The 13,745-nt window shown below is 36.4% G+C and overlaps 1 protein-coding gene across 1 annotated transcript; it reads right to left on the bottom strand.

Moving 5' to 3' along the window:
* Positions 1-5,302: 5,302 nt before the first annotated feature.
* LOC125844786 (uncharacterized) lies at positions 5,303-13,386 on the bottom strand. The gene is made up of 3 exons (XM_049524119.1): positions 12,684-13,386; positions 6,598-6,761; positions 5,303-6,488 (listed from the first exon to the last, which is right to left on the bottom strand). Exons 1-3 carry the CDS (start codon positions 13,288-13,290, stop codon positions 5,397-5,399), a joined length of 1,863 nt encoding a protein of 620 aa, XP_049380076.1. The 5' UTR covers positions 13,291-13,386; the 3' UTR covers positions 5,303-5,396.
* Between the last annotated feature and the right edge of the window lie 359 nt (positions 13,387-13,745).

The raw sequence follows: 13,745 nt of genomic DNA, 5'->3' as shown, positions 1-13,745 counted from the left end.
CATCATTTCTTTTCTCCAAACTACTACTACGTATATTTCATGTGGTTTCTATCAACGCACTCCACGTACGTACCTACCAAAAAATATATATACAATTTTATATTTTTGTGTTTTGACCCAACCCTCTCCTGTTCAATTTTCTAGTATTTTTTTTTCCCATTTTTACTGAGTATAATGCAATTTCTCATAATTTCCTAATGTTTATATAATGAGTGTACTATTGACAAGTCGATTTATCAGGTTTTACATCAACTATCGATGAGATCAGTATTTTAAAAGGCAGGGCATAAGGTGAGGCGGTTTATATAGTACGGGGTGAAACGTGAGCCTCGAGACATGGGACGTAAGTCCCATAGATCTATGGAGTGTAGTCTCATGTATATTCAATTTTATAGTTTTATTACTAATAAAATAAGCAAAAGTAAACATTTCAATGATTTTACAAATAACATTTTTATAAATAACCTATAATATATGAAAATTATATTATGATTTTTATTTGAGATAAGTATTAATAATCAATAATGAAGATAAAAAGTATTATAATTACTATTTGAGAAATATCATTACACCAATAATAAAAATATGGTTTAAAGCAAAAAAAGTTCAAAAAAATAAATTAAAAACGCCCGGACAGGGGCGTAGGCAGCATATCCGAACCCCCTCGGCGAAAAATATTACTATTTATATATGGTTAAAATTATTTTTTAGGTATGTATAATAGATGTCGAACCCCCTTCCACTAGTTCGTGTGTTTACTTCTCAGATTTTGAACCCCCTTATTAAAATTTCTAGCTCCGTCACTGCGCCCGAGAGTACGTTTTTACGCCCAGGACTTACATTTTTATACTCGGGACTTATGCCTCAAATTTTAGAATTACGCCTTATAAATCTACATTTTTAATTTAAGCCACGGAGCGTTTTTATACGCTCCGCCTCGAGACTCGCCCCAAAAAAGTTTTTGAAAACACTGTATGTTGGGAAAATAATTTAAATTAGTGATTTATCAAGAAATATATGTATGAGGTCAATTGAAATTTTTAGACTAAAGTTAGAAGCCGAAAGAGCTTTGAAACAAAATCCTAGTTGAAATTTTCAGGCAGTAAGCTTCCTTTTTAATGTCCCCCTCGTATTCTTAAGTTGTCATATTGATTTTTGTCGATTATATCGAGCCATAAAATGATGATAGAAAGTCGTAACTTTAGAAAAAATTGTTACGTTATGAAATCAATGGATAATTTTATACTTACTTTCTAATTTATCCTTATCATTAATTATAATCATTCCCTATTACATTTTTCAAAATCTTGTACTAATTATATTCAAAGGGTAATATAATAAAATTATCCTTCTATTTATAGTTTCTTAAGGGGTGTGTCGAGTTAATAGTGGACAACTATTGTTGGACAAAGGGAATATTTATATTAAAGGCTAATATTGTAGTTAAGGTGGTTGAAACTAGAGGATTGATGTGCTTCTTTTCGGAGTCGCATACAATAGTTGTCGGATTAAACGACCTGAAGTATGCCTTACTGCCTCGAGCGATCGCTGCTTTTATGAGATTGCCATTACCCAAAAATGAACGTAATGACACTTATCTAATCCCATCAAGACAAGTCAGCTTCAATCCAACGAAACCAAACAAATGCGGAAAATAAAACAAGAGCAAGATATAAGGGCGGAAAACTTATTCATTCTATTATAACCCCAAAATATGGTTGTCACGTGTACAAGTTAAATCACTAATACATAAAGTTTAGAAATGAAAGATAATTACAAGTCTCAATGTCTTGGTTTCTCAAATAGAATAAAGCATAAAATAAGAAATAAGAGGGCCCGTCGGGATGACAATTAGCTACCTCTCAAAAGTCCTTTTACAAGCCTTGGAAATAAGAGAGAAGAAGAGCAATCACAGGGTACCGAGCTCGGAACCTACATAAGTGTATAAGCAAGTAGTGAGTACCAACCAACACGGTACTCAGCAAGAAAACAAAATCAAAAAAAGGCAAACTAGCTAGAAATCGAATACTTCTTTCATTCCAACCGAACCTCCTCAAACTACAACTTGCACAGAAATCAGCCCAACCTAATAATTTCACAATACACGGTTCACAAGGTTTAAGCCACAATTCAATAGTCATAGTTCAACAACCAACATGTATCAAATATGTCAATCACAAGTAACAAATAGATCGATCACAAATAACAAAATGCATCAAATCATGATAGTCAACTCTTGTCGGAACCATTTTCCATCAACACAATATCGCTAGCCGACAGTATTTCCCTTCGACTTTATATCACATCACTAGCCGGAACCATTTTCATTCGGCTTAATATCACATTACTTGTCGAAACCATTTCCTTCGACACATTATCACATCACTAATCGGAACCATTTCCCTCTGGCTTTATATTAACATCACTAGCCGGAAACTATTTCCCTTCGGCTCCATATCATAGCTCTTGTTAGAACCATTTTCTTTTGGCATGACATCACATGTATCATCACGGTGTATAACAATCAATACAAATAAGCAGTTTCACACTATACAGAACAAACAACAATTCAAGCAAGTCAAGTTCACATTAATGTCATCAAAGTATTTCATCAATCAATCAAATAGGGTCCACACCAAGGTAATTCACAAAGCATTATGACCAACACGTTACCTTTTTATTAACTTCTTTTTTATTCGTTAAGGTTAATCAAGTGGAACAATGAGCCCATCACCTCATTCTCATTATTCCCCAACACATGCAATGAAGAGAAACACACGATTCTATTAGATTTACAAGGTTTAGAAGATCACTTGCCTTAATTCAACCAAATAGTCAATCCAAGACTTGAGTCTTCCCCTTCCGAAAAATGTCCAAAGCCACACAATCTATTTCAATCAAGTAATCACAATAAGATACTAGAAATAACAATACTCATATCATACTCTTTGAAAATTGGTCAATCAACTCAAAAACTCAATTATGAAAATGAGGTTTGAATACAAAAATATTTGCTTGAAAATGTTACACAAGGCATTTGGAACCCATTGGTGAAAACCATTTCGAAAAAGGACTTCAAATCAGTTCACAATCACCATTTTAGTTTAGAACTCAAGTTCTTGAAAAACCTTGTCATTTGCCAATCAAAATCTCAAGTTTTGATGTTAAAATTTATAAACGATTAATGGGAAATGAAGTTTTAAAGTTACAAAGGCTTAACAAAATGATTTAGCACAAAAAATCTCTTCAAAATCGCCTCCAAAGACTTTACAAAGTTCAACAATAGAAAGTGTGGCTAAAACCCCAAAATTTGTAAGTCTAAAATCCCCTTTGAAATCGTAAAAGCGGACCCAGATTTAAGCAGACATCGCTTAAGCGAACCCTGCAAAAATGGACCCTCTCAAAAAAGCGAAGACTCCTTCACTTTTGCAAAGTTCGCTTAAGCAAACAAGTCTTCGCAAAAGCAAGGCCTGCAGACACCAACAAAACACAAATCATTGAATGGACCCTCGGATTCATTCGGAATCTCATACACATAAATAATATACGCAATTTAACTATACTCGATATTCCGGACTCAATGGAATCATCGAAACATGAATCTGAGGTCTCCTTAATTTGAAACTCGTAAGAGTAACAAGAAATGAACATAACACCTAAAAAGGCTAAATCAAGTTCGGAACCTCTGAAAATTCAATCAAGACCTCACTCAGGCCTAAAGTCATCCCTCGAATCTAACGTAACTCTCGAAATTCTGATCCAAGCTTCCGAACACCAAATGTTGACCAAAGTCAACCCAAAGGCTAAAATTTCACAAATTTCCAACTTAGGACCTCAAATCATCAAAAAGACTCATAATTTGAAACCGACAACTTTCATAGACCAATTTTCACATTCTAGAACTGATGGAATCGATGGAATTTCATTCCAACCTCGAAACTCCAAAAGACATCGGAAACCACTTTTTAACAACTTTAGCATTTCAACTCAAAACTTACAAAATTCACAACTTTTTACTCAAAACTCGAAACCAACTTTCAAAACTCAATTAGAAATAAGTCAGGGTAAATATCGGGAGGGATAAAATGGTAATTTTATGAAAGTTTCAAAAAATGACCAACTGGGTCATTAAAAAGATGTTTGCTTTTTCTTGTTGTTATCAGTTATTGGTTGGTAGGGATTTTGATTCCGTTTGTTGAGTTAAACTAGTCTAGTTGTAATGACGACCTTAAAGCACTACCGATTGTCTACGATTCGTTTTTTCGATTAGTCAAGCTTCATAGAGACACATTTGAGGCTCAAGTTGAAAGGTATGTTAAAGCTTTAATTCCTGTCTTGACATGATCCTGATGACCTAAGCTTGTATATTATTGTTATTTGACTTATATCCTTATCTTATTGAGTTGACTACCATTCCATGATATAGTGTCTATCAGTAACACTCTTTTTCTAACTTAGCGGCGTAGAAAAATATGTTATGATTGTGCTTAGGTCACTATGATTACTTGTTATAGTTATGATGTTTCTATCGTATGGTTACCGCCTACGGGCTTGTTCTTGCCTCATTAGACCCATAAAAATTTGGATACACCAGGCCTATGGGTCGGGCTGATTGAGCCTACGAACCAGACAACAACATTGAACTTACGGATCGAACAATTTATACCTATGAGGTAATTATTATATTGTACCATTGAGCATGAGAGATGTATTGATTCACGATGCCTGAAAATTTAAACAATCCAGTTCAGATGATTACTAGGGTCCAAGTAAGAGGGTTATTGTTGGACCTTATTGTTATTGTTGATAGTTCTGGACTATTACCATTATGCTAAATCCCTCCAAGGCAATTCTCATTATATCCGATCACCCAATGAAAATCGATTATCTACAGCAAGTTGTTTAAACCTGAATTCACGGTACAACAACAACAAAAAAAATAAAAAAATAAAAATTGTACCAACAGGTTTTCTAGAGGCCAGTTGCAAATTGCTCAGATGATCTTCAGATTTGACACAAATGATCTTCAGCAAGATAAGTAGCCATATTTGGCATATGAATCAATCATGTCACTACTGGCACATTTACATAAGACTTGGAACAATATGTCAAAAATGAGTTTTCTTGCAGTTCCTTTTCCACCAATAAGCTAATAGAATCATTTCAGTGAAGAAGAGTAAAACAGATCATCCTTCGTTAATTCAGACTCGGAACGATTACCTTCAACTGACGATGGTTTACAAAACATGTCTGATATCAGCGATAATTCCTGAAGAGTGAGCCTTTTCTTGTTCTTCTCCGATCTTCTTGCCTTCAATATTAACATGTAAAATCCATCAAACTATAAGCAGACATCATAAGTATACGATAGATACACAGATAAACACCTCCATATGCTATGATGGATGACAAACAACTGCATTACATGATAAATCACTATCCACAACCCACATAGCAAACTCTTCAAGTCGTTTTTGTATCCGTTCTGAACCCATCTCAGGTGACCAAAAGGCAAACTTCTTTCCATTCCTTGAAGAGGTTTGGTTAGCATCCATAAAACTGATGTTCAAACTAAAATCAGTGTCATCAACCCTGTTAAAAGTAGTTTTCTTTTGTTCCAATAACTTCTCAACTAGATTTACAAAATTTCCCTCTGTGGCAATTGAACCTCTAGTCTTCAAAGTGGCAACCAAGGCAACAACTTTGTTCAAAACATTGTCGACCCAAAATTTTAAAGCAGAAGCTGAATTTCGTATGAAGACAAGTTTAAAGTTCTTCCCCAAAAGAAAGTCATTAGCCGGATCATACGAATCAAGAAATGAATCACTGCTGAGAGGAATCACATCACTATCCACAACCCATGTGTTGTATTTAAGTTCCAAGGACTTTCTAACTACGTGGGCCTTCACAACAATCTCTTTGCCCAATTTTTCATGTGATTTATCAAAGTTAATCGAGTTTTGTAGCCTAATACTGTCAAAAAATTGGTCTGTGTCAATCACGGGATAACCCCTTCTTGCAAGATCAAGTAGGAAATAGGACTTTGGACCCAATAAGACATAGTTTTGGATATTCAATCTTTCAAAGTGGCAGAGAAGATTCCTAATAATTGACTCTGACACCTGTTGTAGGTTTACAAATAGTATAGTCCTCGATTTCTGAACTGAGTGAAAAACAGACGCTAGATCATCTGAACTGCGTACAATTCTACCAGGAGAAACTTCCTTGAAACAGAAATCGTACCACTTCAGACTGTGCAAAGATTGCATCTTCAAAAGGTTAATATCAAAAGACTTCTCATCCACTAAATAAGAATCTGGCCCAGCCGATTTCCCATAGTTAACACCAGCATCGCGATGAGACACACTAAAAGCTCGCTCATGCAAAAGATTGGTGTAAATATTAAAGTAACCACGGGCATGGATGAATTTAATGAACCAAGGTGTCCAGATTCTTTCCCCCATCTTTTTGTACCATCCTGTTGTCACCTACAAGCAAATAACATTTTACAGTAAGAGTAATAGTTAATTTTAATAGGTTTGTCAATATCTTCACTAAAAAATGCAACGAGAAGAGCAAATTCAGGCAGTACACTACCATCCCATCAAGAAATGGCTTCAATCCCTTGGCCTTGTGTGTGTCATACCATATGCGGAATTCTTTCCAAGGTTTTGGAAACAGAAGCTGACCCCAGGTGCCAACCAACTGGTACAAGAAAAGTTGAGTTCCATCATCGATCTGCATCTTGTTTCCATGCTTACCTGTTTGGCAAAACTACATTATATCATACAGATATGAGTAGCACATGAATGTTAAAGATTGTTATAGAGGATATTAAGAATGATAAAATTTCTTGAGCATAAAAGTACTCCAATATCCAACCAACACATACACCTGCAAAAAACAATGATGGGCATGTATTCCTCAGTGAAAAAAAAAGCAACCTAAAGTAGGTTTTAGGGTATTCTAAATTTTATGAAGCATACAGGATGGCTCATGGAAATTTACACTTTTCGGGGAGGACCCCCATACACCAAAATGTGGACTATTAAGAGTGTTGAAGAGCTAGTCTATGAAGTTTTATCATATCTACAATTTCAACTACCAAATTGGAAAAGCATGACACACATTTATTTTAAGTTCTCAACATGAATGTTTCAACAATGTAATAACAGACACATTTAAAAATCCCCTGCTGTTATGGACATAGAAGCACATTAACAACGCCAGGTGGGTAGCACAAAAGGCAATAAGGTTGATTTGTACTTTGATGATTATAATTACAATGAGCCAAAATATCTCAAAACAGAGTGTTACAAAGAAGATGATAACTAGCTCAAGGGCCACAAATCTTGTTCTGATAATTAAGGGCATCGATAGTTAAGTTTTCTCCAAATAGAAAAAAACAAGAAGGAACAAATAGTCCAGATAACATTTTGGACGTCAGCACTCTTCCTCTATAAATTATCTTTGAACATATGAGATATGCCTTAGGAACCCCGACCACAGGAAGACCGAATTCATGTGCAACTAATTTAATAGGACCGGTCATAAACACAAAAAGTAGATAGGAGTACTCATACTCAAGGATCGAAAGCTCTCACAGCATCAAGGCAAAGAATAACTCCTATTGGAAGAAGAGCGTTTATAATCAAAGCTAGAGGAGTGGAAGGAAATTAAATAGCAACAGCCGCTACTTCTGTCTATGTCTATCTTCTCCTATTGATTAAGCATTGAAAGGGATGTTAGAAAGTGAGTTTTAAAGTATGAACTTCCACAGATAGAACCGTGGATAACGCTGGTCGCCTGGTCCTGATTGATTGTTTTGAAGCGAAGGGTTGTGGCTTACTAATGAGTACATATATACAGTCTTCGTGTTAGAAAAAGAATTAAAAGGGATATGTGCAAAGTCTACAATCAATACCGGGGAATTGGCCAGGTATTATTGTGCTCTCATAGTTTTACCTATTTCTACGTAATTATTCATCTTCCACTACCAGAGGCCTCCAAAAAGGTGTTCATATGCATTGCACTCTTCATGTCTTAGTTCACCGTCGTTCAGAATATGTTAGATAGTTGATCATTCTCGACTGTCTCCGATCTGGTAGGTCGGTCACCTCTAGCCGAACTATGGAGCTAAGTTTACACTTCCACGTCGAGCCTCTCTTTTGAAAGAGAGATACCGGCTTCCACAAGAGGGAAAGATCACTTTCGCCGTGTATCAGAGCAGTGTTAAAAGGAGTTAATTCTTCAACTATGTTCTTTCTTCATTCATTTTATCTCTTTTTAATAGTGAATGCCAAAATAGTCTTTAATTTGTTATACTTTCCCGAGGATGTCCTTTCTTATATTAAATTGAAGAGGTCCCCTGGAAAGAAGGTCGTGAAAGTTACATTCAGAAAGAAGGTTGTGAAAGTTTCATTCAGAAAGAGTTCGGAATTAAGGCCTTGAAAGTTTCATTTGAAAAGAATTCATTAAACACAATTCCAGATATGTGTCTGTATTAAGGAAAGGTATATTTTATACAACATTTCACTTTCTGCATGAGTAATCCATAAAAATCAAGGATTATATTTGATACCATAAGAAAGCATCCAATACAAAATTATGTCTCAATGCAAACCAATGAGTAGCTGCCAACAATCCACTTGCCTTCTTCCTCAGTTATGATATATACAATTAACATTACTTTGCCCATTCACATAGATCAATATCTCAAAACCATAATCTTATCCAAGGAAAATGAAAATCTCAAAATCATGGGGAGATTGTTGTGTCCAAGAGAGATTAGAGATAGACAAATGAATGAACTCCTACAGTTGTATCAATCCCCAGTTTCTTCTCTACGGCAATTTAGACAAAACATGAACACTATCATACTAAACACCAATAACAGAAAGAAAGAATTTCACCGAAGAAGAAGTTGTGGTACATAATTACATGTGATAAGTACTTACGATTAAGAAGATAATAGCTGCAGACAACCCAATTTCATTACTTTCCACAGAGAAAAGTTCATTTATCCAAGAACAACTTACATCAGAAAGATTTATTTCACTACCATGGATCCTCAATGAATCTTACCTCAGAGTACTTTTGGCTAAGACCCAAATATATTACTTATTCCTTGGGAAGGGTGATAGAGGTCTTTGTAAGGATTGCAAGGTTAATCTCGAGTGAGAATCTTACAACCCAACAAAAGCTCTTGGCAATGGATTTGGAGATTAAGTTGAAGAGGAAGAAGAAGGTTGGGTTGGGTGCGGTCGACCAAGGATCAAATGAGGTGGCTTGACGGCTGCCAACAATCTGGAGTTGGGGGAGATGGAGGCTTGGGGATGTAGTGGAGATGCAAGTGATATGTGGGATAGAGCGGCTAGTTGCATTAGCGAGGCAACAGGAGAGGTGTTGAGGGTCTTGAGGTGATCGAGGGGATTGGTAGTGGAATGGAGAAGTCCAAGGGAAAGTCGAAGCAAAGAAAGTTGGTTACGTGCAATTGATGGAGAGCAAGGACGAGGAGGTAAAAAAGATGTGAACAGGGAAAGGTATAAGATGGCGAGGAAGGAGGCGAAGTTAGCGCTGACAGCGGCAAAAAGGGCAGTCTTTCAACGTTTGTATGTGAATTAGGTGACAAAGGAGGGGATAAGAAGTTGTACAGGCTAGCCAAGGTGAGAGAGGGGAAGGCTCAAGACTTGGACCAAGTGAAATGCATCAAGGACGAGGAAGACAAGGCATTGGTTGAGGAGGCACTCATAAGGTGGAGATGGCAGACTTATTTCCATAAACTCTTGAATGAGGGGGGGAAGGAACATTATGCTAAGTGATCTGGAGCATTCTGCGAGTCGTTGCGATTATGGGTATTGTAGGAGCATAAAAGTTGAGGAGGTTAAAATTGTTATTTATAGGATGTGCAGGGGTAGGGTGATTGGGCAAGATCAGATCTTGATGGAATTTTGGAAGAACATAAACAGAGTGGGTTTGGAGTTGTCGACTGAGTTGTTTAACGTCATTTTTAAAACAACAAAAATGTCTAAAGAATGGAGGTGGAGTACAATGATTCCATTGTACAAGAACAAGGATGATATTCAAAATTGCGACAACTATAGGGGAATCAAGTTGTTGAGCCACACTATGAAGTGTGGGAGAGAGTGGTGGAGTTAAGGGGAAGGTATGGTGGGACTATTCCTGAGAACCAGTATGGTCTCATGCCGGGGTATTCTACTACCGAAGCCACTCATCTCGTGAGGAGACTAGTGGAGCAATATCGGGAGAGGAAGAGGGACTTATGTATGGTGTTCTTTCACTTAGAAAAGATATATGATAAAGTGCCTGGGGAGGTCCTATGGAGATGCTCGAAGGCTAGAGGTGTTCTGATGGCTTACACTAGGGAGATTAAGGACATGTACGATAGAGCTAAGACACGAGTAACAATAGTGCGAGGAGACTCAAAGCCCTTCCCAATCGTGATGGGATTGCACCCGAATCGGCTCTTAGTCCATTTCTTTTTGCCTTGGTGATGGATAAACTGACACGACATATCCAAGGTGAGGTACCATGGTGTATGTTATTTGTAGACCACATAGTACTGATTGATGAGATTCGTGATAGAGTTAACACTAAGGGTGTATTCAGTATGAAGGAAAATATTTTCAAAGAAAATAAGTGGAACCCTTACTTATTTTCTTGTGTTCGTTACATAAACAAAAATATTATCCTAAAAGTATTTGTATATAATCTAAGAAAATATTATGAGAGGTGGGTGGTGAGGGTGTGGGGTGGTAAGGGTGAACATGAGGTATGTCGAAGGTTAGGGAGAATACAGTTACTGCGAAATGCCACTTGTTAAACTTGTTTTCCCTACTTCTACTAGAAAGTCATTTTCCTCATTTTTAAGGAACTGATTTTCCTAGAGAATATTTTTCAGATATTTTGACCAACCAAACATGAGAAAATTAAAAAACATTTTCCAAAAATATTTCCCTCCATACCGAACACATCCTAAGTTGGAGATTGGAGACAAACTTAGTCTAAAGGGTTCAAGTTGAGCAGGACCAAAATTGAATACCTGGAGTGCAAGTCCTCTGATGTGTCGCAAAAAAGGCATGGAAGTGAGACATGATACACTCCCAAGAGGAACATTTTCAAGCATCTTGGGTCTTTAATTTAGGGCAATGCGGAGATCGATGATGATGACACACATATTAGTGTAGGGTGGATGAAATGGAGGATCGCCTCTAGAGTCCATACCACCAAAACTTAAAGGAAAGTTCTACAGAATAGTGGTTAGGTCGACTATGTTGTATGGAACAGAGTGTTGACCAATTAAGAACTCTCATGTCCAAAATATGAAAGTGGCGGACATGAGGATGTTGAGTTGAATGTGTGGTCATACTTAGGAGAGATAAGATTAAGAATGAAGATATCTAGAACAAGGTGGGAGTGGCCTCTGTGGTGGACAAGATGAGGTAAGTGAGACTTCGATAGTTCGGGCATGTCAAGAGAAAGTGCACAGAGGCCCTAGTGAGGAGGTGTGAGAGGTTGTCCACAGTGAGTTTTAGGAGAGATAGAGGTAGGCCAAAGAAGTATTGGAGAGAGGTGATTAAACGAGACATGGCGCAACTTTGGATTTTCGAGGACATGACCTTAGATAGGAGGTTATGAAGGTCGCAGATTAGGGTAGAAGGTTAGTAGGTAGTTGAGCGTTGTCTCTTTTCTAGCAGGGATAGGTTGGTGCATTGTGTTTGTTTCCGTGTTTATACCAGTAGTAGTAGCATTTCTCTCGTAGTTGCTTGTCTTACAACTTTTGTTACTCCTTATTTATTGTGCTTAAGTTATTGCATTGGTTGGTTATGGTTATTGCTCCTCTTTTGAATGTTATGTTATGTTCTCCCTATTATATTTTGCCCTTTTTTCTTCTATATTTTTCTTTTAGTTGCTCTGATCTCTATTACTCAAGTCGGGAGTCTTCCGAAAATAGTAGGTTGAGGTAAGGTTTGCATACACTCTACCCTCCCCAGACCCCCTTTTGGGACTACACAAGGTTTGCTATTGTTGTTGTTGTATCCTCAGATGATCCCTCCAAACATACCTGATAACAGATTGCTTACATTCACTGAACACGAACCAATTTGCACTTTTCTTCTTAACCTAAAACATAATTCGCTAGGAGCATACATCAAGATACTGACAACTTTGATTACAACATCACAATGCTAAGTATAACTCGAAACTAAGAAAAATTGATTAGATTTAATGACAGAACTATAAAAATATAGATTGCTAAGTTCACGATTCTTTTATCTGGAATGACAAAATACAATTGCAATTTCATTATGAATCAGCGATTATTCGCAAAAAATCATACCTAGCAAGCACTACATTAGACCAATAAAACACCTAGTGGACTAACAATATGGCTGAACAATAAAAGGAAAAAAGAAAAATGAGCTAGACAAAACTAAAAACAACCTAGCATTGTTGCAGTCGTCTGAAAAAACTTAAGGACGGAAGGAATGGTTTGTGTACCTACATCTAATCAAAGTATAGCTACTTAACTACCAGAAGTGCACAGATATATAATTACAGCATACTCAAATACAGATTACCCTAAAGAAATCATTTCTTCTACAAAAGTTAAACAACACTAATATCCTTGAAAGAAATAGCAATGAAAAGAAACTAAGTACCTGGTACAAACCTAGGCCTCTGCAAGGAAGCCCCATAAATCATAGGACTAAAGTTGGATTTATTATAATAATAATTGTCAATCAAACTCTTCAAGAACCGAAAATAAAGAGGTGACAACTCAAGATCATCCTCCACAACAAAGGCAAACTCATCATCAGAGCTAGGCCACCAAGCCTCTAACCACTGAGCCTGAAGTCCAGCATTAGAAGCCCTATAATGAACCAACTTTTCCCCATATTTCCATGAAAACCCATCAACAAAATCAAGAATTCTTTTCGAAAGATTCAATTTTTGGTCGATTTCCACATACCCATTTGGGGAATCTTGAAAGTGATCAATGTAGATATGGAGATGAACAACATGGTTATCATAATGTGCTTTGGAAAGTGAATTGAGACATCTAGAGAGGGACTCAAGACGGTTAAAGGTGAGAACTTTGATTAAAAAAGTGAAGTTTTGATGGGTTTGAGGGGTGTTTGGGTTAAAGGAGAAAGATTTGGTGGAATTCAAGTTTGTAGGATGGTAAGAGATGAGGAAAAGAGCAGAAAGAGAGAGGAGAATGAAAAGAGGGATGAAATTTTTCAGGGTTTTCTTAGGTTGTGCCATATGATTGTTCACTCTTCAGTTATGTCATCTTTTGCTCTTTTTTTGAGGTTTTCTTGGAATACTCATAGAGCAACTTCATGTTTGGATCTCAATAGAAAGGGAGAAGAAGAGTGTGAATGTTGAAATCTTACATTGGCCCCAATATTCTCTCATAATTACAATCATACTCCCTTGAGTATATTTTTTTTAGTGGATTGTTATCCCACTCTCAATATGGGATAAAAACAATATTACAATTTCGAAATAAGTTATTTTGTGAATTTACTTCATTTATTGCTAATTACTTGTTCAATTCTTTTTTACTTGTTCATTTTGATAAGGATAAAAACAAATTATCTATTATATCCTTAATTAATTACTTTGAAAAAGTTAAAACTTCTTGAAAATCTTAAATTTTTAATTCATCCACTTCATAATTAATAGGGGTAAAATGGTAAACTTACTATGACAATCAT

Source organism: Solanum stenotomum, chromosome 11 (assembly GCF_019186545.1).
Source record: "Solanum stenotomum isolate F172 chromosome 11, ASM1918654v1, whole genome shotgun sequence".
NCBI classification, from domain to species: Eukaryota; Viridiplantae; Streptophyta; class Magnoliopsida; order Solanales; family Solanaceae; genus Solanum; species Solanum stenotomum.
Note: the sequence above shows the minus strand (reverse complement) of the source record. Positions and strands in the feature narration are given on the sequence as shown.

What these genes read in the sequence shown, in the direction of transcription:
- LOC125844786 (XM_049524119.1), bottom strand. Translation starts at nt 13,290, where the DNA reads ATGGCACAACCTAAGAAAACCCTGAAAAATTTCATCCCTCTTTTCATT. An exon ending in GAGGCCTAGGTTTGTACCAG is followed by an intron (nt 6,762 to 12,683) that starts GTACTTAGTTTC and finishes TTTGCCAAACAG; the next exon opens with GTAAGCATGGAAACAAGATG. An exon ending in AGCCATTTCTTGATGGGATG is followed by an intron (nt 6,489 to 6,597) that starts GTAGTGTACTGC and finishes ATTTGCTTGTAG; the next exon opens with GTGACAACAGGATGGTACAA.